Below are 23,254 nucleotides of genomic sequence, written 5' to 3'. Positions count from 1 at the left end.
TTCATCTGCACCTTCCTCTTTGTCCCCGTGTAAGGTGGTATGGTATGCGGGAAGAGGAACCTGACTTTCAGCAGGGTCACAATCTTGCTGTGTAGCGTGCACGGGGAATGTTGCGTTATGGCTCAATGTACCAGCAGACTCATCTATCACTGGCTGGGCAATGGGCAGGATGAGGAGGAAACACAGATATAGGCCCAAAGAATAAAGTTGGCTAAATGCAGTTCAAAATTGTTAACACAGGACTAACCAGGGGACATTTCAGTGGAGGACAACTGTAATGAGAGGCTGACACAGAGAGTAGACCCAAATCAGTAAGTAGTCGAAATGCAGTTCAAAATTGGCAACAGTAGTAAACAGGCGGCACAGCTTTGTTCAGTGGAGGAGAACAGCAAGGAGTGGCAGACACCGATAGTAGGCCCCAACCCAACTAGTAGGCCAAATGCAGTCTAACATTAACAACTACTTAACGAGAGCCTGAAAATGGAATTTCAGGACAGGAAACCAGGAGAACAGCAAGGAGCAGCAGACACTGTTAGTAGGCCCCAAACCAACTAGTACGCCAAATGTAGTTGTTCCATTTAACCACTATTTAACAAGAGCCTGAAGATAGAAGCTCAGGAAAGGCAACCTGGAGAACACCTTGGAGCGGAAGACACCGTCTCTACACCCCATACCTAATTAGTAGGCCTAATGCAGTGTAGTTTCCAACAACTACTAAACGAGAGTCTGAAGACCGAAGCAATGGCGAGGAAACCTGGGGAACACCTTGGAGTGGAACACACCGTCTCTCTACACCCCATACCAAATTTGTAGGCCTAATGCAGTGTAGTTTGCAACAACTACTAAACGAGAGTAGGAAGATCGAAGCACTGTGGACTAAACCTGGGGCACACCTTGGGGCGGCAGACACCGTTAGTAGGCCCTACCAAAGTTGTAGCCCCAATGCAGTTTTAAAATTCCTAGAGGCTGAAAACAAGACTATTGACGCTCAGCTTTTTTCAAAGGAACACAGCTGTATTGAGTGGCGCAGACAGACACAGGTAGTAGGCCTTAAACCAAAAATGTGGCTCACTGCAGTTTAAAAAAGGTTACAGGGGTACACAGGCAGCATTGCTCTTGGCAGTGGAGGACAATTTCAATAGTGGACCGCAGACAGACTTTGTACGCCTACTATTAAAAAAAGGATGCTCTATGCAATTAAAAATAGGTTCCAGGGGTACACGGGCAGCAGTGGTCTGGTCAGTGGAGGAGTAGTAGAAAGAACGGGCCGCAGACAGGCTTCGAAGGCCTAACATAAAAAAATATTGGGCTGTAGGCACTTTTAAATAGGTTCCAGGGGTACACGGGCAGCAGTGGTCTGGTCAGTGTAGGAGTAGTAGAAAGAACGGGCCGCAGACAGGCTTCGAAGGCCTAACATAAAAAAATATTGGGCGGTAGGCACTTTTAAATAGGTTCCAGGGGTACACGGGCAGCAGTGGTCTGGTCAGTGTAGGAGTAGTAGAAAGAACGGGCCGCAGACAGGCTTCGAAGGCCTAACATAAAAAAATATTGGGCTGTAGGCACTTTAACATTGGTTCCAGGGGTACACGGGCAGCAGTAGACTGGTCAGTGTAGGAGTAGTAGAAAGAACGGGCCGCAGACAGGCTTCGAAGGCCTAACATAAAAAAATATTGGGCTGTAGGCACTTTTACATTGGTTCCAGGGGTACACGGGCAGCAGTAGACTGGTCAGTGTAGGAGTAGTAGAAAGAACGGGCCGCAGACAGGCTTCGAAGGCCTAACATAAAAAAATATTGGGCTGTAGGCACTTTTACATTGGTTCCAGGGGTACACGGGCAGCAGTGGTCTGGTCAGTGTAGGAGTAGTAGAAAGGACGGGCCGCAGACAGGCTTCGAAGGCCTAACATAAAAAAATATTGGGCTGTAGGCACTTTAACATTGGTTCCAGGGGTACACGGGCAGCAGTAGACTGGTCAGTGTAGGAGTAGTAGAAAGAACGGGCCGCAGACAGGCTTCGAAGGCCTAACGTAATAAAATATTGGGCTGTAGGCACTTTAACATTGGTTCCAGGGGAACACGGGCAGCAGTAGACAGGTCAGTGGAGGCCTAGTGGAAGGAGGGACCGCAGACAGGCTTCGAAGGCCTAACATAATAAAATATTGGGCTGTAGGCACTTTAACATTGGTTCCAGGGGAACACGGGCAGCAGTAGACAGGTCAGTGGAGGCCTAGTGGAAGGAGGGACCGCAGACAGGCTTCGAAGGCCTAACATAATAAAATTTGGCTGTAGGCAATTTAACATTGGTTCCAGGGGAACACGGGCAGCAGTAGACTGGTCAGTGGAGGCCGAGTGGAAGGAGGGACCGCAGACAGGCTTCGAAGGCCTAACATAATAAAATTTGGCTGTTGGCAATTTAACATTGGTTCCAGGGGAACACGGGCAGCAGTAGACAGGTCAGTGGAGGCCTAGTGGAAGGAGGGACCGCAGACAGGCTTCGAAGGCCTAACGTAATAAATTTGGGCTGTAGGCACTTTGAATTCTCTTGCAGGGGTACACAGGCAGTGGGCACCATTGGTGTTGTCAGCGGCGGCCGATTGTAATGAGTGTCTGCCAGTTAGTAGTCCCAAAAAAAAAAATACATGTTAATGTCTCGCATTACAAGAAAAAGAAAAACCAAAAGGGTGCAATCATTAGGTACAGGGGTGGGCTCCTCTGCGTAGTTTCAGACCTAGTAATTTGGCACAAAGTATTTACTTGGGTAAATATAGGACACTGCCCCTGACTATGTTAAGTACCATCATACATGTCAACACAATGGTATTGTCAGTGGCAGGAATTTACGGATGTCAGCGCATAGACTAAACATAGGTGGAACTGTGAGAGATAATTGTGCAAGTGGTAGAGCAATGTTTGAGCTGGGGGTGGGGGAACTCTCTTGTGGCCGGCGGTACATGCCCAGGGCCCCTCATGTTACAACAGTGTGTCTGACGTTGGGTGCGCACCACCACCGCCAGAGACACTTTATTGTACTATGAGGGACCAAGTGGCAGTGCCGTCGACCAAAAGCGTGCACACCCACCTCTTCAGACAAACAGCACTCTCACGGGTGCTTGCGCCAAGTGGCGATACCACGGCCCCGTGTGGGGAGTTTGGCCATTTAGGGAGGTGTAAACATGTCGTATGCTGGACAATCAGCTGCTGCAAATTACGAGATTGGTAAAGTCATTCAGAGTAGTCCACAGGCAATACCTTTTCATAGGAAAGCTAGGTGTCGGCCGGGCAAGGTGGGGCAAAAGAATTCGAAATCCAGTTGTGGTTCATTTTAATGAAGGTTAGATCATCAACATTTTGGGTAGCCAGACGAGTCCTTTTTTCGGTTAATATTGAACCTGCAGCACTGAATACTCTTTCTGATAGGACACTAGCTGCTGGGCAAGCAAGCTCCTGCAATGCATATTCTGCCAGTTCTGGCCAGGTGTCTAATTTGGATGCCCAGTAATCAAATGGGAATGACGGTTGAGGTAGAACATCGATAAGGGATGAAAAATAGTTAGTAACCATACTGGACAAATGTTGTCTCCTGTCACTTTGAATTGATGCAGCAGTACCTGTCCTGTCTGCGGTCATAGCAAAATCACTCCACAACCTGGTCAGAAAACCCCTCTGTCCAACGCCACTTCGGATTTCTGCACCTCTAACACTTCTGTTCTGCTGCCCCCTGCTGCTCGTGTGCGAACGATCACGGGCGCTGTGTGCTGGGAATGCCTGAAGCAAACGGTCAACAAGAGTTGATTGTTTGGTTGCTAATATTAGTTCCAAGTTCTCATGTGGCATAATATTTAGCAATTTGCCTTTATAGCGAGGATCAAGGAGGCAGGCCAACCAGTAATCGTCATCGTTCATCATTTTAGTAATGCGTGTGTCCCTTTTGAGGATTCGTAAGGCATAATCCGCCATGTGGGCCAAAGTTCCAGTTGTCAAATCTGCGGTTGTGATTGGTTGAGGGGCAGTTTCAGGTAAATCTACGTCACTTCTGTCCCTCACAAAACCAGGCCTTGCCACGCCACCAATTTCTAGTGCCCCCGGGAAAGCTTCCTCATTAAAAATATACTCATCCCCATCATCCTCTTCATCCTCCACCTCCTCTTCGCCCGCTACCTCGTCCTGTACACTGCCCTGACCAGACAATGGCTGACTGTCAACAAGGCTTTCCTCTTCCTCTGGTGCAGACGCCTGATCCTTTATGTGCGTCAAACTTTGCATCAGCAGACACATTAGGGGGATGCTCATGCTTATTATGGCGTTATCTGCACTAACCAGCCGTGTGCATTCCTCAAAACACTGAAGGACTTGACACATGTCTTGTATCTTCGACCACTGCACACCTGACAACTCCATGTCTGCCATCCTACTGCCTGCCCGTGTATGTGTATCCTCCCACAAAAACATAACAGCCCGCCTCTGTTCGCACATTCTCTGAAGCATGGGCAGTGTTGAGTTCCACCTTGTTGCAACGTCTATGATTAGGCGATGCTGGGGAAGGTTCAAAGACCGCTGATAGGTCTGCATACGGCTGGAGTGTACAGGCGAATGGCGGATATGTGAGCAAAGTCCACGCACTTTGAGGAGCAGGTCGGAGAACCCAGGATAAGTTTTCAATAAGCACTGCACCACCAGGTTTAAGGTGTGAGCCAGGCAAGGAATGTGTTTCAGTTGAGAAAGGGAGATGGCAGCCATGAAATTCCTTCCGTTATCACTCACTACCTTGTCTGCCTCAAGATCTACTGTGCCCAGCCACGACTGCGTTTCTTGCTGCAAGAACTCGGACAGAACTTCCGCGGTGTGTCTGTTGTCGCCCAAACACTTCATAGCCAATACAGCCTGCTGACGCTTGCCAGTAGCTGGGCCATAATGGGACAACTGGTGTGCAACAGTGACAGCTGCCGATGGAGTGGTTGGGCGACTGCGGTCTGTGGAAGAGCTCCCCCTTCTGCAGGAGGACGAGGAGGAGGAGGGGGTGCAAACGCCTACAGCCAACTGTTTCCTAGACCCTGGGCTAGGCACAACTGTCCCGAAATTGATGTCCCCTGTGGACCCTGCATCCACCACATTCACCCAGTGTGCCGTGATGGACACGTAACGTCCCTGGCCATGCCTACTGGTCCATGCATCTGTAGTCAGGTGCACCTTTGTACTCACAGATTGCCTGAGTGCATGGACGATGCGCTCTTTAACATGCTGGTGCAGGGCTGGGATGGCTATTCTCGAAAAGAAGTGTCGACTGGGTAGCTCGTAGCGTGGTTCAGCGTACTCCATCAGGGCTTTGAAAGCTTCGCTTTCAACTAACCGGTAGGGCATCATCTCTAACGAGATTAGTCTAGCTATGTGGGCGTTAAAACCCTGTGTACGCGGATGCGAGGATAAGTACTTCCTTTTTCTAACCAGAGTCTCATGTAGGGTGAGCTGGACTGGAGAGCTGGAGATCGTGGAACTAGCGGGGGTGCCGGTGGACATGGCAGACTAAGAGACGGTTGGAGACGGTATTGTTTCCGCCGGTGCCCTAGATGCAGTATTTCCTCCTATGAAACTGGTGATTCCCTGACCCTGACTGCTTTGGGCTGGCAAAGAAACCTGCACAGATACTGCTGGTGGTGCGGAAAATGGTGGCCTTACAGTGACGGAAGGGATGTAGCGTTGCTGACTAGCTTCATTGGCCGAGGGTGCTACAACCTTAAGGGACGTTTGGTAGTTAGTCCAGGCTTGCAAATGCATGGTGGTTAAATGTCTATGCATGCAACTTGTATTGAGACTTTTCAGATTCTGACCTCTGCTTAAGCTAGTTGAACATTTTTGACAGATGACTTTGTGCGGATCAATTGGATGTTGTTTAAAAAAATGCCAGACTGCACTCTTTCGAGCCTCGGATCCCTTTTCAGCCATTGCAGACTGAGCTTCAACCGGATGGACACGCTGTCCTCCAACAGTTTTTGGCTTTGCCACGCGTTTTGGGCCAGATACTGGCCCGGCAGATGGAACCTGTTGCGATGTTGATGCCTGCTGCGGCCCCTCCTCCTCCGCTTCAGAACTACTGCCGCCTGCACCCTGTTCCCCCAATGGCTGCCAATCGGGGTCAACAACTGGGTCATCTATAACCTCCTCTTCTAGCTCGTGCGCAACTTCGTCTGTGTCACCGTGTAAGTCGGTGGTAGAGCGTTCGTGATGGGGCAACATAGTCTCATCAGGGTCAGATTTTGGCTCAGTACCCTGCGAGGGGAATGTTGTGGTCTGAGTCAAAGGACCAGCATAGTAGTCTGGCTGTGGCTGTGCATCAGTGCACTCCATGTCAGATTCAACTTGTAATGGGCATGGCCTGTTAACTGCTTCACTTTCTAAGCCAGGGACGGTATGTGTAAAAAGCTCCATGGAGTAACTCATTGTGTCGCCTGCTGCATCCTTCTCTGTTGTTGTTTTTGCTGAAGAGGACAAGGAAGCGACTTGTCCCTGACCGTGAACATCCACTAACGACGCGCTGCTTTTACATTTACCAGTTTCAAAAGAGGAGGCAAAAGAGCTAGAGGCTGAGTCTGCAAGGTAAGCCAAAACTTGCTCTTGCTGCTCCGGCTTTAAAAGCGGTTTTCCTACTCCCAGAAAAGGGAGCGTTCGAGGCCTTCTGTAGCCAGACGACGAACCTGGCTCCACAGCTCCAGACTTAGGTGCAATATTTCTTTTCCCACGACCACCTGATGCTCCACTACCACTACCATCATTACCAGCTGACAATGAACGCCCACGACCTCTTCCACCAGACTTCCTCATTGTTTTAAAAACTTAACCAAAGTAACGGTATTTGTTGCTGTCAAACAACTTACACGGTGAGCTATAACTTCAGTATGATTTCGATATCCCTTTACAGGTTGGTGAGACCGCAAGGAAAATCAGGCACAATGTTACACACTGTTTTCTGTGGCACCAAATCAGAGAGATGCCACACACGCAGGACTGTCACTCAAGCACAAATGTCAATATTAATCTCCCACTGTATTTTTTTTTTTTTCAGGGAGAATTTAGAAACCAAATAAAATAAAATGATTTTTTAAGGAAGAATTTAGAAACCAAATAAAAAAAAAATTTGCCTTTCTATGGCCCAGTGCCCACTATTTGAGAGAGAGAGATGGCACACCCAGGAGTCAAGACTGGCACACAAGCAGAAAGGGCAATATTAATCTCCCACTGATTTTTTTTTTTATTTTCAGGGAGACTTTAGAAACAAAATAAAATAAAATGATTTTTTCAGGAAGAATTTAGAAACCAAAAAAAAGTAAAATGATTTTTTGCCGGGAGAATTTAGAAACCAAATAAAAAAAAAATTGCCTTTCTATGGCCCAGTGCTCACTATTTGAGAGAGAGAGATGGCACACCCAGGAGTCAAGACTGGCACACAAGCAGAAAGGGCAATATTAATCTCCCACTGATTTTTTTTTTATTTTCAGGGAGACTTTAGAAACAAAATAAAATAAAATGATTTTTTCAGGAAGAATTTAGAAACCAAAAAAAAGGAAAATGATTTTTGCCGGGAGAATTTAGAAACCAAATAACAAAAAAATTGCCTTTCTATGGCCCAGTGCCCACTATTTGAGAGAGAGAGATGGCACACCCAGGAGTCAAGACTGGCACACAAGCAGAAAGGGCAATATTAATCTCCCACTGATTTTTTTTTTTATTTTCAGGGAGACTTTAGAAACAAAATAAAATAAAATGATTTTTTTAAGGAAGAATTTAGAAACCAAAAAAAGGAAAATGATTTTTGCCGGGAGAATTTAGAAACCAAATTAAAAAAAAATGCCTTTCTATGGCCCAGTGCCCACTATTTGAGAGAGAGAGATGGCACACCCAGGAGTCAAGACTGGCACACAAGCAGAAAGGGCAATATTAATCTCCCACTGATTTTTTTTTTCAGGGAGACTTTAGAAACAAAATAAAATAAAATGATTTTTTAAGGAAGAATTTAGAAACCAAATAAAATAAAATGATTTTTTCCGGGAGAATTTAGAAACCAAACAAAAAAAAATATAGGCTTTCTATGGCCCACTGAGTGAGAGATGGCACACACAGGAGTCAGGAGTGGCACACAAGCCCAGAGGCCAATATTTATCTCCCACTGATTGATTTATTGATTTTTTCAGGTAGAATTTAGAAACCAAATCAACCAAAAAAAAAAAATAGGCTTTCTATGGCCCACTATGTGAGAGAGATGGCACACACAGGGATGGCACTCTAGCAGAAATGCCAATCTTAATCTCCCACAACTTATTTTTTGTAGGGAGAATTAAAAAAAAATAAATAAATAAAAGGGACTGTCCTACAATTACTATCTCCCTGCAGTAATCTCAGCCAGGTATGGCAGGCAGCAATAAGGAGTGGACTGATGCACAAATTAAATAAAAAGTGTGGACAAACAAAAAAGATAGCTGTGCAGAAAGGAAGGAACAAGAGGATTTGTGCTTTGAAAAAAGCAGTTGGTTTGCACAGCGGCGTACACACAGCAATGCAGCTATCAGGGAGCCTTCTAGGGCAGCCCAATGAGCTACAGTGCTGAGAAAAAAAAAAAAAATGTAGCTTCCACTATCCCTGCACACCGAAGGTGGTGTTGGACAGTGGAAATCGCTACAGCACAAGCGGTTTGGGGGTTAATGGACCCTGCCTAACGTTATCCCTGCTTCTGACGAAGTGGCAGCAACCTCTCCCTAAGCTCAGATCAGCAGCAGTAAGATGGCAGTCGGCGGGAACGCCTCTTTATAGCCCCTGTGACGCCGCAGATAGCAAGCCAATCACTGCAATGCCCTTCTCTAAGATGGTGGGGACCAGGACCTATGTCATCACGCTGCCCACACTCTGCGTTCACCTTCATTGGCTGAGAAATGGCGCTTTTCGCGTCATTGAAACGCGACTTTGGCGCGAAAGTCGCGTACCGCATGGCCGACCCCGCACAGGGGTCGGGTCGGGTTTCATGAAACCCGACTTTGCCAAAAGTCGGCGACTTTTGAAAATGAACGACCCGTTTCGCTCAACCCTACTCACCGCCATCTTGGGTCTATTGAAAGGGCAGCTCGGCTTTGCACCCTGGGTCTGGCTGTGGGGATATCTGTGCTGGGCTTTGTTGGCACGAATTGGAGGCCTTATTGACTTTATTTTGTATTACATGAGCCACTATTTATTATACTCCCTGGATTTTCCAGTGTCTGTTAACCTGCCTGATTTTACAGAAAGACGCTGGAACAAACACTAAGGCTATGTGCACACGTAGGTTCGGGTCCCTGCGGGTTCTCCCGCAGCGGATTTGATGAATCTGTAGGGCAAAACTGCTGCGGTTATCCCTGCAGATTTATCACGTTTTGTCTTGTGGTTTCCGCTGCGGGTTTTACTCCTGCACTGGTTTTACTATTGATCCTGCATATGCAGCATCAATAGTAATGTTAAAAAAAAAAAAAAAAAAAAAAAAATGGTTATACTCACCCTCTGACGTCCCGGTCTCCTTGGTGCTGCAGGCGGCGGTCCGGTTCCAAAGATGCTGTGCGAGAAGGACCTTCGTGACGTCACGGTCATGTGACCGCGACGTCACTGCAGGTCCTGCTCGCATAGCAAACCTGAGACCGGACGGCCGCGTGCAGTGCTGAGAGGTGAGTATATCATTATTTTTTATTTTAATTCTTTTTTTTTTTTAACCACAAATATGGTTCCCAGGGCCTGGAGGAGAGTCTCCTCTCCTCCACCCCGGGTAGCAACTGCACATTATCCGCTTACTTCCCGCATGGTGTGCACAGCCCCATGCGGGAAGTAAGCGGATCGATGCATTTCTATGTGTTCAGAATCGCTGCGATTCTGCACAAAGAAGTGACATGATGCGGGTTGGTTTACATGTTTACTGTAAACGCAATGGAAACTGCTGCGGACCCGCAGCATCAAAATCGCTGCAGTTCCGCGGTAAAAACCGCAACTTGTGCACATAGCCTAAGGGTTTTTGCTGACATCTTGTGGCAAACCCTGGAATAACGCCAGAATCGTACTATATTCACAATACCATCGTTCCGTGAATTGGCTTGCAGGGACCTGTGCTCGTCCCCAATAAAAACTGAGAATCTGACCCGAGATGGGCTTGCTGATGAGGGGCTAGACTCTGTGGAACGACTGCTCCACTCCCCCATATCCCATCGAAATTCTAGACACATAGCATTAACTAGACATCTATGGGTAAAACCAGATGGATTCCTGAGCAGAAGGCAAATATAATTGGGGAAACCACCTCAGAGGATATGAAACGCTACCTAAATCCAACTCCTCAGACTAGACACACAAGATCCGCAATGACACCTACTACTAACCGTGACAATTCCCTGCCAAAGGAGTCAATGGGTGCACATGGTTCGTCTGCTGATGACTTTGAGGAGGACAACACAGACGTGGAGGAAATGAATATCGTAGAATTAAGCAAGTACATAAAAGCTCTCCCTACAAAAAAAGATCTCGAAGGATTTGCCTGTAGACTTGAAAATTCATATAAGCAAGAAATCCACAATTTGCAGAAGGAATTCACTACACGAATAGAAGATGTGGAAAAAACTCAGGAGAACATTTCTCGAGAATTACAAGCACACAGAGATATTTTAATAGACCATACCCTTAAGCTGGAAGATATCTCATCTGGCATGGAAGACCTTGAAAATCGCAATAGACAAAATAATATTCGTATACGAGGTCTACCAGAATCTATTGGCCCCTCTGATCTAGACCATACAGCGCAAAAAATCTTCCTAGACTTGCTGACAAGGAGGGCAATTCTATTGAGTTTAACAGGATTCACAGATCTTTGGGACCCAAACCCACCTCCGACACACGTCCTCGCGATGTCATATGCAGAATTCATTACTACCGAATCAAGGAAGCCATAATTATGGCCTCTAGGAAAAAAGAGTCTATCAGATTTGAAGGCCATCAAATATTAATTCTCTCAGATTTGTCCAGACGTACACTACTACTACGTAGAGCTCTGAAATCATTATTGGCCAAACTCAAAAAGAAAGACATCCCATATAGGTGGGGGTTTCCCTTCCAACTTATGGCTTTCAAAAGGAGGCAAAACGGTTTCTTTTAGACGGATGGATAACTTGTCTAATTTTCTAGGTACGTTTGAACTTCCTTTGATAAATCTTCCTGAGTGGCCCATGAGCCCAATGCTTCCAGAAGCTCCACCAAAATGGCTTAAAGTCCAACAGACCAAAAAACGAGACAACAAGCGAGCTTCATCCGCCATGAGGACTCCCTACTTTTGTCTGTTTCTCCTGTTGTGTGGGCCTTGATCATTGATAGATCAGGCTTTACATAGTGGCTTTATATAGCCTGGTTTATCTTCTTTATATGTTATGTGTGACGCAGATGTTCTACAATCATTGCATAGTTCCATTTTGTTAACACCTCATCTTTATATTTTCAGCTTTTCAAGTGCAGATAGTATGGTAAGTTCGTAGTAGATAATCTCCCCCCAAACCCTCCCCCCTTTTTATTCTCTCCCTTCCCTCCCTCTTCTCTATGGGAGATATGTCTGCCTAGACAAGATTATATGACTCATCCATTTGGGTTGCGGACCCTCTCTACGCATAGAGGTTTATACCGCCATTTTCTATAGCATATAAAACAGCCTTGGCCTAGCACCATAGTGTCTGCACAGATAGTTAATCATCTTGTATTTATATGTAATATTCTCAATTAGTAGTGTTGACATATTTTTATCTGTTATCTTTCATGATTTTTTTAGGATGGGGAGGGGGGTACATAGGTCTCTTTAGGCTTCCTTCCCCTTGGTTGGGTTTTCGAGTAGTATGCTACCAAAATCTTTCCTAGCGATGCAAGAATTATTGAGCTTCATCTCCATTGTAATTATCGTTATGTTCTTTTCTTTGTTTGTTTCTCTCTCTCTCTACTTTACGCTGTTCCCCTTTCTTCTCCCACTTAAATGCTTTTTACCTCTGCGGGTCCCTTCCTCGGGTGGATTTTTTAAAATTTGTCGTATTTTGAAATATCTAGACCATGGATAAAATAAAGTTTTGCTCCTTTAACGTCAAGGGGCTAAATATTCCTGCATAAAGAAGACAGGTTCTATGCACAAGTCACAAACAGCAAATTTCGGTTTTAATGCTCCAGGAGACCCATTTTAAAACTGGAGTTATCCCACTATGTGTCTCAAAATATTATCCCAAATGGTACTACAGTTCCAATCCATATGCCAAGTCTAAGGGAGTATCGATAGCATTTCATAAAAATGTCATGCCTGAGGTGTTGAGTTTCTTAATAGACCCAGATGGTAGATATGTGTTCCTAAAAATTTCTTGTGCTGCACGCCAGTTGGTCATAGCTAATGTTTATTTTCCGAATCAAGGTCAGCAGAATTTTGGTGCGGAGTGTAAGAGACGCCTCGGGGAGTTCGCTGGCTCCTCTCCTGTGATACAGGGGGGTGATTTCAACATTCCCATGAATCCAGCGGTAGACGTCTCCTCGAGTAAGACTTCATACTCCTCTTCTTCCATTAGTCAAATAAGGAAACAGATGTATGGTATGAGACTGGTGGACATATGGAGGGTTCTCCACCCTGACACTAGGGATTATAGCTTTTTTCACAAGTACATAACACATATAGTAGAATAGACTATTTCTTTATCTCACATAATTTATTACATTTACCAGTGGAGGCTGAGGTGGGCTTGATCCTGTGGTCGGATCATGCTCTGATATATTTTTCAATTCTGTTACATTCCAACATAAAACCGGGCTTCTCATGGCGTCTAAATGAGAATTTACTTTAAGACATATTATGTAAATCCGATGTAGCAAAAACGATTTCTAACTTTATAATAGATCACGATGGGGATTCCACACCTCCTTCTGTGAAATGGCAAGCTCTAAAAAGCATAATACGGGGTGTTCCTATTTCACATGGCACATGCTTAAAAAGAGAGAGAATTGCAGAAATAATTCAATTATCAGATCAAATCCATAAATTAGACACACAACATAAAAGAGTTCTTAATGATGTTACGTTTGCACACCTATCTACTACAAGGCAAAAGGTGCTCGCCATATTGGATCAAAAATCACGATGCCTCAGGGAAAGGCTCAGAAACCGCTTTTATCAATTTGGAAATAAAAGCGGCAAGCTTTTGGCTAGAACTATTAACCCACGTAGTCCAAACACATTTATTCCCTTTACTAAAAACAGGAAAGGGTGGAAGGTACACAATACCAGGGACATCCTTTTGAGCTTTAGTGACTACTATAAAGATCTATACAACATAGCTGGACACTTCACTCCATAACAAAATCAACACATATCTACAACAGAACAATATACCCCTCCTATCGAGAGATAAGGTGCTGGATTTAGAAAGGGAATTTACGTTGGAGGAGGTGACAGAAACTATTAAAGACCTGAAACAAGGGAAAATCCAGGACTGGATGGGTATTCAGCTGGTTTTTATAAGTTATTCTCCACATCGTTGAGCCCAATCTTTCTTACGGTATGCAATTTTGTTTTCTCCGGTGGTTCTTTCCCTCCTCAGGCCTTAACCGCCCACATTACAGTATTACCAAAACCGGATAAAGATCCCTCGCTATGTAATAACTACCGCCCAATATCTCTGATAAATCTGGACGTTAAAATTTATGCAAAAATGATTGCAAACAGATTGGGACCCCTTCTTCCAGGCTTAATAAATCAGGACCAGGTGGGTTTTGTCTCGGGTAGGGAGGCGCGAGATAACACCATACGGACCATCTCGTTGATAGACCGGGCGGGGCGGGAGCCCATGTGAATCCTGTCGATTGATGCTGAAAAAGCCGTCGACAGGGTGCACTGGGAATTTTTATTCCAGGCCTTGAGAGGGATTGGTCTGGGAGAGAATATGCTCCATAGAACTAGGGCCCTATATGCCTCCTCTAGCGCCAAGGTAAAGGTAAATGGCGCCCTCTCAGATGCATTTGTAATCAGGAATGGCACGAGGCAGGGGTGACCGCTTTCCCCTCTCTTGTACATCCTGTTGATGGAATATTTGGCCACCGCCATACGCAACAATCCCTCTATTAGGGGAGTTAAACTAAGATCGGAAGAGCATAAATTGGCACTCTTTGCCGACGACATTCATTTATATGTTACTTCCCCTATAACCAGTATACCAAATATCATCTTAGAATTGCAGAACTTTGGACTCCTAAGCAATTTTAAAACAAACTCCCACAAATCTGAGATTCTAAATATACCACTACCACTATCCGAGGCAGACCTCTTTTCCCTTTAGGTGGCGCTTTGACTTGCTTACATATTTAGGAGTCAAAATAACAGCTAAAATCTCTGGATTATATGACGCCAACTTTAAAACTGTTCTACAAAAAGCGGAATTGGACCTAGAGAGGTGGCACAAAGTTCAGTTGTCCTGGTTTGGTAGAGTTCGCGTAATTAAGATGAACTTATAGCCACGCCTTTTATACTACTTCCAGACAATCCCATTATATTTGCCTGCCTCCTTTTTCTCGCGTCTTAAGAAGGCGATCACCCGATTTGTTTGGTCACATACTAGATCATGAATATCATACTTTGTGCTAAGCAGATCCAAGCAAATGGGGGGAATTGTACTACCGGATTTTTCAGTTTATAGTCGTGCATAAATAGGAACTTGTATTTTAGATCTATATCACAGCAGGAATAGTAAGAAGTGGGTTAAATTGGAGGGCGACCTTATGGGAGGCGATCCTCAGATAACACTATGGAACACGAGGAGAGGGGGGGGGGCTAGCTTGCCCTTCATGAGTAGAAACATGATTTCATTTATCCAGCAGAGCAGCAGGTGCCTACAAACCTCAACATCCCCTGGACCACTAACCCCAATATATGATAACCCTCACTTTCCTGCGGGATTTCATAGGGAGACCTACTTGAACAAGGGCAGAGCCTCAAGACCCATCATATATGACTTCATAAGTCAGACTGGTATCAAGAATCTACATGAAATATACCAGGGGGAGGAGCCTCCTGTGGGCACTTGGTTTTTCTACGAACAGCTAAAAAGTTTCATAAACACGACATCTAAACAAAATAATATTGCAAGAGCATTGACTCCGTTTGAGAAATTATGCCTTGCTGGGGAACCCCTGGTCCACACGGTCTCTCTGCTATATAATCTTTTCCAAGAGGGTCAAACCCCAACACACAATTTCCCAATATTTTTCTCGAGATGGGAGAGTGACCTGGGGATATCCTTGTCTCCAGAGGAGAGGGACAAGATTCTATTATTTACTTTTAGAACCTCGTTGTCCTCTGTGTCACAGGAGAGGAGCTACAAGATTTTGTCGAGGTGGTATAGATGCCCTTCCCAGGTACATACTATGTTCCCGGTGATCCCAGATACATGTTGGAGATGCGCAGAGGAAAAGGGGACATATGTCCATATCTGGTGGGACTGTCCACCCATAAAGAAACTGTGGATGTCAATTTTTGATCTTTATAATAAACTATCTATCCGCAAAGCACGACCCACAGTAGAATTAGCCCTCTTGTCCTTGTGTGACTTGTTGATTTCTGGGTTCAAGAGGAATCTACTCAGACATTTCCTCACGGCCACCAGGAACTTGATCTCCCGATATTGGAAACAGGACAGATTCCCTTCATGTTCTGAATTTGTTGCGGAACTTAACGACATTTATAGAATGGATCAACTGATAAACCAGACCACTGGGGACCCCGAAAAATGTTACAATACTTGGGCTCCCTGGATTGTATTCAGAGAAACCCCAGAATTGGACTTGTGGCTATCTAGATCCTAACCCGCATTCGAAACAGCTCCAGATGCTTTTTACAATATAAACACTGTTCTTCTATTTCCACCTGCTTCCATGGTATGAAACCAATATTAACAATTTATTATCTTCTCCACCAGTGGTTGGGGATTGGGGTCCGCCCGAGGGAGGGAGACCAGGTCTCCTGTACTCAACACACTCTCTTACCCTTATCTACATTCCTTTCTTTCTCCCCTCTCTCTTCTTTTCATTACCTTGCCTTCTCTCTAATTGCCTTTTCTTCTTTGTGATGTTTTCTATTAACATAAGTAACTTAGTATCTTGAGTTATGAATAGCTTCTCTGATGTTTACTTATTGCAATAATAAAAGCTACCATTATTACACTGAAAAGTGATAATACTGGCATTGGCCAATAAAACCTGGAAATCGTTGGCACATTGCCTTCACGCCAGAAATGTAGGTTGTGCCCTATTGTTTTGATTGATAATGTTCCAACTTTATTCCATCTTTGTATTGTTTATTTGCTTCAATAAACTTGATTTATACAAAAAAGATAAACAAAAATCCCTCCCTTCTGAAGAACTTTGAACTATTAATGATGTTGAGACTAATCCTTTCTAAAGGTACCTTCACACATAACGATATCGTTAAGGATATCGTTACAACGTCACACTTTTTGTGACGTAGCAACGATCCCGCTAACAATCTCGTTAGGTGTGACAGCGACCAATGATCAGGCCCCTGCTGGGACATCGTTGGTCGTGGGGAATGATCAGGACCTTTTTTTGGTCGCTGATCACCCCGCTGTCATCGCTAGATCGGCGTGTGTGACGCCGATCTAGCGATGTGTTCACTTGTAACCAGGGTAAACATCGGGTTACTAAGTGCAGGGCCGCGCTTAGTAACGCGATATTTACCCTGGTTACCATTGTAAAAGTAAAAAAAAAAAAAACACTACATACTCACATTCCGATGTCTGTCATGTCCCCCGGCGTCCACATGGTTAAAACTGCTTTCGGCAGGAGCGCTGCTAATGCACGTGCTCCGGCCGAGAGCTTCCCTGCACTGACTGTCTGCCGTAAAGCAGAGCACAGCGGTGACGTCACCGCTGTTACTGCCGGCGCTGACACAGTGCAGGGAAGCTTCTCGGCAGCAGCCCTTTGATGTGGGCTCCGGCGGTGAGCCCACATCAAAGTCGCGACATGTCAGCTGTTTTGTACAGCTGACATGTGCGCGCAATAGCGGCGGGTGAAATCGCTATTCACCCGCCGCTATTAACCTGTTAAATGCCGCTGTCAAGCGCAGATAGCGGCATTTAACCGGCGCTTCTGGCCGGGTGGCCAGAAATGATGTCATCGCCGACCCCCGTCACATGATCGGGGGTCGGCGATGCATCAGGAAGGTAACCATAGAGGTCCTTGAGACCTCTATGGTTACTGATGCCGGCCTGCTGTGAGCGCCCCCCTGTGGTCGGCGCTCACAGCACACCTGCATTTCAGCTACATAGCAGCGATCTGATGATCGCTGCTATGTAGCAGAGCCGATCAGGCTATGCCAGCTTCTAGCCTCCCATGGAGGCTATTGAAGCATGGCACAAGTAAAAAAAAATGTTTTTAAAAATATGAAAAAAATATAAAAAACATAAAAGTTTAAATCACCCCCCTTTCGCCCAATCCTAAATGAAACAATTAAAAAAAAAAAAAAACCTACACGTATTTGGTATCGCCGCGTTCAGAATCACCCGATCTATCAATAAAAAAAGCATTAACCTGATTGCTAAACAGCGTAGCGAGAAAAAAATCCGAAACGCCAGAATTACGTTTTTTTGGTCGCCGCAACATTGCATTAAAATGCAATAACGGGCGATCAAAAGAACATATCTGCACCAAAATGGTATCATTAAAAACGTCAGCTCAGCACGCAAAAAATAAGCCCTCATCCGACCCCAGATCACGAAAAATGGAGACGCTTCGGGTATCGGAAAATGGCACTTTTTTTTTTTAAGCAAAGTTTTGAATTTTTTTTCACCACTTGGATAAAAAATAACCTAGACATGTTAGATGTCTATGAACTCGTAACGACCTAGAGAATCACAATGGCTAGTTAGTTTTAGCATTTAATGAACCTAGCAAAAAAGCCAATCAAAAAACAAGTGTGGGATTGCACTTTTTTTGCAATTTCACCGCACTTGGAATTTTTTTCCCGTTTTCTAGTAAAAGACATGGTAAAACCAATGGTGTCGTTCAAAAGTACAACTCGTCCCGCAAAAAATAAGCCCTCACATGACCATATTGACGGAAAAATAAAAAAGTTATGGCTCTGGGAAGGAGGGGAGTGAAAAATGAAAACGCAAAAACGAAAAAGGGCCGCGACTTGAAGGGGTTAAGATGCACAATAAGGAGGCACTTGAAGAAAAATGGGCTGCATAGTCGAGTTGCCAGAAGAAAGCCATTACTGCGCAAATGCCACAAAGTATCTCTCCTACAATACGCAAAACAGCACAGAGACAAGCCTCAAAACTTCTGGAACAAGGTAATTTGGAGTGATGAGACCAAAATTGAACTTTTTAGCCGCAACCATAAACGTTACATTTGGAGAGAGGTCAATAAGGCCTATGATGAAAGGAATACCATTCCTACTGTAAAGCACGGAGGTGGATCGCTGATGTTTTGGGGATATGTGAGCTACAAAGGCACAGGAAACTTGATCAAAATTGAAGGAAAGATTACTGCAGCACGATCTCGGCTTTTGGAAAAAGGCCGCCGCGATCTCTAATGCGCACGCGCGGCATCCCGCGGCCATTTTCCTGAAGCCCCGTGCAGCAGAGCACTCCATCTGCGCACGCGCGGCCCCAGGAAGATGGCCGCCCCCACCGATGCAAGGGATTACAGCGCAGATCGCGCGCTGTGTCTTCACGTGGGCGCAGGGAAGTCGGAACTCTGGACATGCGCACACCACTACGCCACCAACGGAAAGCTGGGGAAGAAAAGAGTGCTGTGAACACGCCCACCTGACCAGACCAGCCTGATTGACAGGCGAAAACGGCGACTTTGGTAATGTATTTCTCAGCATACATGGGGAATCAGGGTACACTACATACACTATAGTAACGCACAGCGCAGGCCCTATTTAACAGTATTTATAGCTCAATCTCAAAAAACGGGGTGACAGGTTCCCTTTAAAAAGAGAAAACACAGTTTGACAATAAATGACTTCACTCAACCACTAACCATGAGTAGAGAAAAAGCTGTGGTGTTATCATTCATATTCTCTGAAAAAAGGCCAAGAAAGCAAAAACTCTGCCGGGGTATGTAAACTTTTGAGCAAAACTGCAAACCCATATTTCATGGCTGACACATCAAGCACAACGTTACCTCTCTCACAGAGCTCCTTTAGTACAGCGTTCAGGACGAGGAAATAATTACTCCTTCGTAAGACATAAAGACTGACCCACAATCCGATCACGGCTTCTCTCCCTAGGTGAAAAATATCCTGCAGTAAAGTCCGGGCCAATGTCTTTGTGTCAGTTTCAAGATCCTGGTATTTCTAGATCAGAAGAAAGGTAACACATAAAGGGCATTATACAAGGCAAAACGATAGCTAAACACAGTTACTGTATATCATGCCTGTCTTCCTTATAATCTGCTGTTCCTGAGACATAGCTGTGAAGTCAAGACCCCCATATACAGTTCCATATAAAAGTTTGGGCACCTCTGGTAAAAATGACTGTTATTGTGAACTGTTAAGCAAGTTGAGGATGAAATTATCTCTAAAAAGGCCTAACGTTAAAGCTGACACGTTTCCTTTGTATTTTAGGCAATAACAAAAAAAATCACGTTTTAGATTTTAAAAATTTGGCACAAGGTTAGAGGAGGCTTGTGTGGCGCCCCAGGGTCCTGGTCGTCACAGTGGTATTGCTTTCCTCCTGGGGAGAGTGATGCTACTCTGCATCACCAGGGGTAGCTTTTGATCCTATTTACTAGGTGACTCCCCATATATATATTACTGGTAGTCTGTAGGGAAAGTTAGTTAGTTCCAGACAGGAGTCAGTTCCTGACACAGTTCGTTCCAGACAGGAGTCAGTTCCTGACACAGTCAGTTCCAGACAGCCGTCTGAGGATGATAGAGGGTTCACGGAGCTGTGCATGCCCTAAGAGCTGCAGCTCCAAGAAAGAGACATTTTGAAAGCAGAATTGATTGCAGCGAGCGTGAAGGAAAGCAAAGCACAGGAGAGGATGCCAGAAGAGGACCAGCCCCGAGCAGGCTGCCTCCTTCTGAGGCGCAGATAACCGGTAGCCATAACACCGAGGTAGTAAGGACCTCTACACCTTACTTCAGAGACCGTCAGGACAGCTATTTGCACGTTACCTGTCCGCACCTACACCCAGGAGGCATGGTGGCACCCCTCAGAGGCCGGGGTGTGCTAGAGTCCCTATAAACCGCCTCAAGCCACCAGTCATACGGGTTTTGTCCTATCCGACAAGGGAGACAGAGAGAGAGAGACACCACATCTGTGAGGCCCTTATTTGAAGCTTATGCAGTAAGGGACTACACCACTACAGCGCAAGGGAAGGCTATTGATTTCCACCTGGACAAGGGGACTCTGGACTTGCCTCCAAACCGGCTGGACTCTGCCTGCCCTGTGATCTGGTGCTCTGGACTGAGGCTGCTGAAGACTTCAGTAAACCAGGTAAAGAGACTGCACCCTTGTGTCCTCGTTCTTCACTGCACCTCTCACCATTCTACCATCTACACACTGGGAAGCCCTGGGGATATACTTCACCTGTGGGAAGGTATACCATCTAGCTTCCATAACATCACCCCAGCGGACCCCCTTAAAGCAGCGTCGGTCACCCTGACCGAATCCCTTTAAAGACCTTCCCCTTTTATACGGACGTCCCAGGGACACGGACTGGGTCAAAGCCACCGTGACATCCTCCTGTGAACACAGGACCCGATACCGAGTATCCCTCTTGCCTTGACGGGGCGCTCCACTTGGTTTTTATAAAGCTGGGAAATCTGCATCACCTAGCCTTTCCTAACTATGTAAGTGAACAAGCCATAACCCTAACAGGCTAATTAAGGTCTGAAACCTTGGTCAAAGTTATCTGATCACATAAATCTTCAAGGGTACTCAAACTTTTGCATCGACCCATTTTCCTGTTTGTAATTTTTTTAAATGTAAAAAATTACTAGTTTTTGCCTAAAATGCAAAGGAAATGTGTCTTCTTTTCATTTTAGTTCTTTTAGAGATCATTTCATCTTTAACTGTATTAACTGCTCACAATAACAGTAATTTTGACCAGGGGTGCCCAAACTTTTATATGCTACTGAACATTAGACTACAGTCAGCCAGATCCGCAGACTTCAGTGTGACTAGCCGGCCATGTGTTGTGTATGGGGGCCTCCTGACCGCTGATGTTCAGGAAGAGAAGGATTTGGTACTTGGACTTTAAAATTAGATCCTTTACAGAGAAGATAATCCAAAGACAGAGGAATGTCCCTAATAAAAACTCCTCAATGCTGGGATAGACCTTGCTCTCGTCTGTGTGGCTGACTTTACTTTCAGATTATTCCCTAGGAACTAATGGCCTCCTAATACATGGGAATGAGTGTAACTAAATTACATACTTTTTGGGATATTATTTAGATTACTGTATATTTGATGAAGATTTAGTGAAGTAGAAATTCAGCCTCTCGGAGACAGCAGGGTGGACTAAACTGCTGCTCTAATAGGGGACACTGGTATACAGCAGCGGCAGCTCATGTCTCACCTGAACATCAGGGATATTTCTCAACTTCAGCTCACTCAGAAGTGTTCGAGTATTGAAGATCTCCACAACATGGAGCAGATCGTCCTGAAAATACGTGCATATCATTCGAAGAGCATGATCTTTATACTGACACAGCTGCCAGTGAAATTCCTGGATCTCATCATCTGGGAAATGAAGGAGACATGTACATTTTATGGAGTATATTCCTTCATATTTCTCCTAAATCACAAGAGGCTGAAGAGAGTTGTCTTCTTTGGTTGAATTATTCTAAAATCCAAATGTTAGGCCTTTTTTTTTTTAAAGTGGGACATAAGATTTATCCAAACTGCACGCCCCCAGGCTACATTCGCATGGGACATGGAAGCAAAATCCACATTTGCAAACTAACAACCCTGCTCAATGCATTACAGAAATACCAAAAAATCCTCCCCCAGTCAGTTAGCTGCAAAATCAGAGCCGTAACTCATCAACCTGGTTTTAGTGGCGGTACTCTGCGACAATCTAAACATCGGCATGGTTTAGGCCACATGGCGGCTGCCATGTGACCACAACGTGAGAACAACATCCCGTCAGTCGCTGTCAGGACATTGACATGTGAGAACTGGTCTATTGTGGGATCACTTGTACCATGGGTGTAAGCAGTACAAGGACAAGGAATCCTTACCATCGCTGGGCTGTAGAACACTCATTCCTGATCTTTGGGAAATCCCTGCAAGATAAACGGTATTACATAGGGTTTCATCTGCAGCAAATCTTTGCCAAAATCGGCAAGGTGTGTGCATATGGTGATGCGAGCCCTGTGCGCCTTACCCAGGAGACTGCAGAGGAGGCTAGTAGTCTTGGCAATGAGCAGTAAAAATCCCTCTGCACTAGAGAGAAAAGAGAAAATATTTAGTAAGAGGTCATTTGCTTCTTTTTACCCATTTAACAGGATGAGACAACTTCTTTAATAGGTGGTGAACAATTTCCACAGCTTGGCTTGAGACAGTGCTGTAAGATTTGGTTTCACTTTCCTTTTTTTGCAATGAGCCAGGATGAATCTGTGCGTCATTCTCATCATAGCCAATTGAGACCCGAAATGTCCGATACATGCTGGACAATGGAGTCACAAGAGGATTTATCAGATGAAAACGATCCAATAGTCTTACCTGTGTTCCCGCGTTCTGTCGTTTACACTGTATGTGTGACGCTTGAAAAGTCAAAGTCCAGATACAGGAACATTTTCAGGGACAAAGAAAAGAGATTCAAGTAAAACCTTTCCAGGGGTGGGCCACTACTTTCTAAGTTTCTCTTATGTGACCTGTCACAGAGGGGTGCCTTCCTATAGCCCTTGCTTTCTAAGATTTTCCTGTAATCAGAGCAGGTCCAGCAGAGAATCTTGACTTCCTCTGATCTCACTTCCTTGGATTCTTAACACTCCTGGTTCTGGACTCTGACCTGATAACACAGATAAAAATTATTGTACCATGTTAGGAGGGTGGAAGGGCCCTGTTTCACTGGAGCTCACTGCTTCTGTGCATCCTCTCCCTCCAATACTCTCCCTTCTATCTGTATGTATACAGCAGAGTGTCTATAGGTTCACAAACTCTGCCCTATCACCTGTGTAATGTATATACACCCTAAATAATAAATATTCATCCAATT

The 23,254-nt window shown here is 45.1% G+C and overlaps 1 protein-coding gene across 4 annotated transcripts in view; it reads right to left on the bottom strand.

Annotated features, from left to right (window-relative positions):
* The window catches only part of LOC138640081 (NACHT, LRR and PYD domains-containing protein 3-like), a 155,771-nt gene extending 132,786 nt beyond the window's left edge, over window positions 1-22,985 (bottom strand). For 2 of the 4 annotated variants that reach the window (XM_069728807.1, XM_069728806.1), the window contains exons 1-5: window positions 22,759-22,893; window positions 22,421-22,479; window positions 22,275-22,319; window positions 21,611-21,774; window positions 19,211-19,382 (exon numbers count right to left, since the gene is read on the bottom strand). In XM_069728807.1, coding sequence (XP_069584908.1) covers window positions 19,211-19,382; window positions 21,611-21,774; window positions 22,275-22,299 — 361 coding nt within the window. In that variant the 5' untranslated portion in view covers window positions 22,300-22,319; window positions 22,421-22,479; window positions 22,759-22,893. Of the gene's footprint in view, window positions 1-19,210; window positions 19,383-21,610; window positions 21,775-22,274; window positions 22,320-22,420; window positions 22,480-22,758 lie in introns of all 4 variants that reach the window. The other 2 variants (XM_069728804.1, XM_069728805.1) reach the window with 2 other exon arrangements.
* Between the last annotated feature and the right edge of the window lie 269 nt (window positions 22,986-23,254).

This window comes from Ranitomeya imitator, chromosome 1 (assembly GCF_032444005.1).
Source record: "Ranitomeya imitator isolate aRanImi1 chromosome 1, aRanImi1.pri, whole genome shotgun sequence".
NCBI classification, from domain to species: Eukaryota; Metazoa; Chordata; class Amphibia; order Anura; family Dendrobatidae; genus Ranitomeya; species Ranitomeya imitator.
Note: the sequence above shows the minus strand (reverse complement) of the source record. Positions and strands in the feature narration are given on the sequence as shown.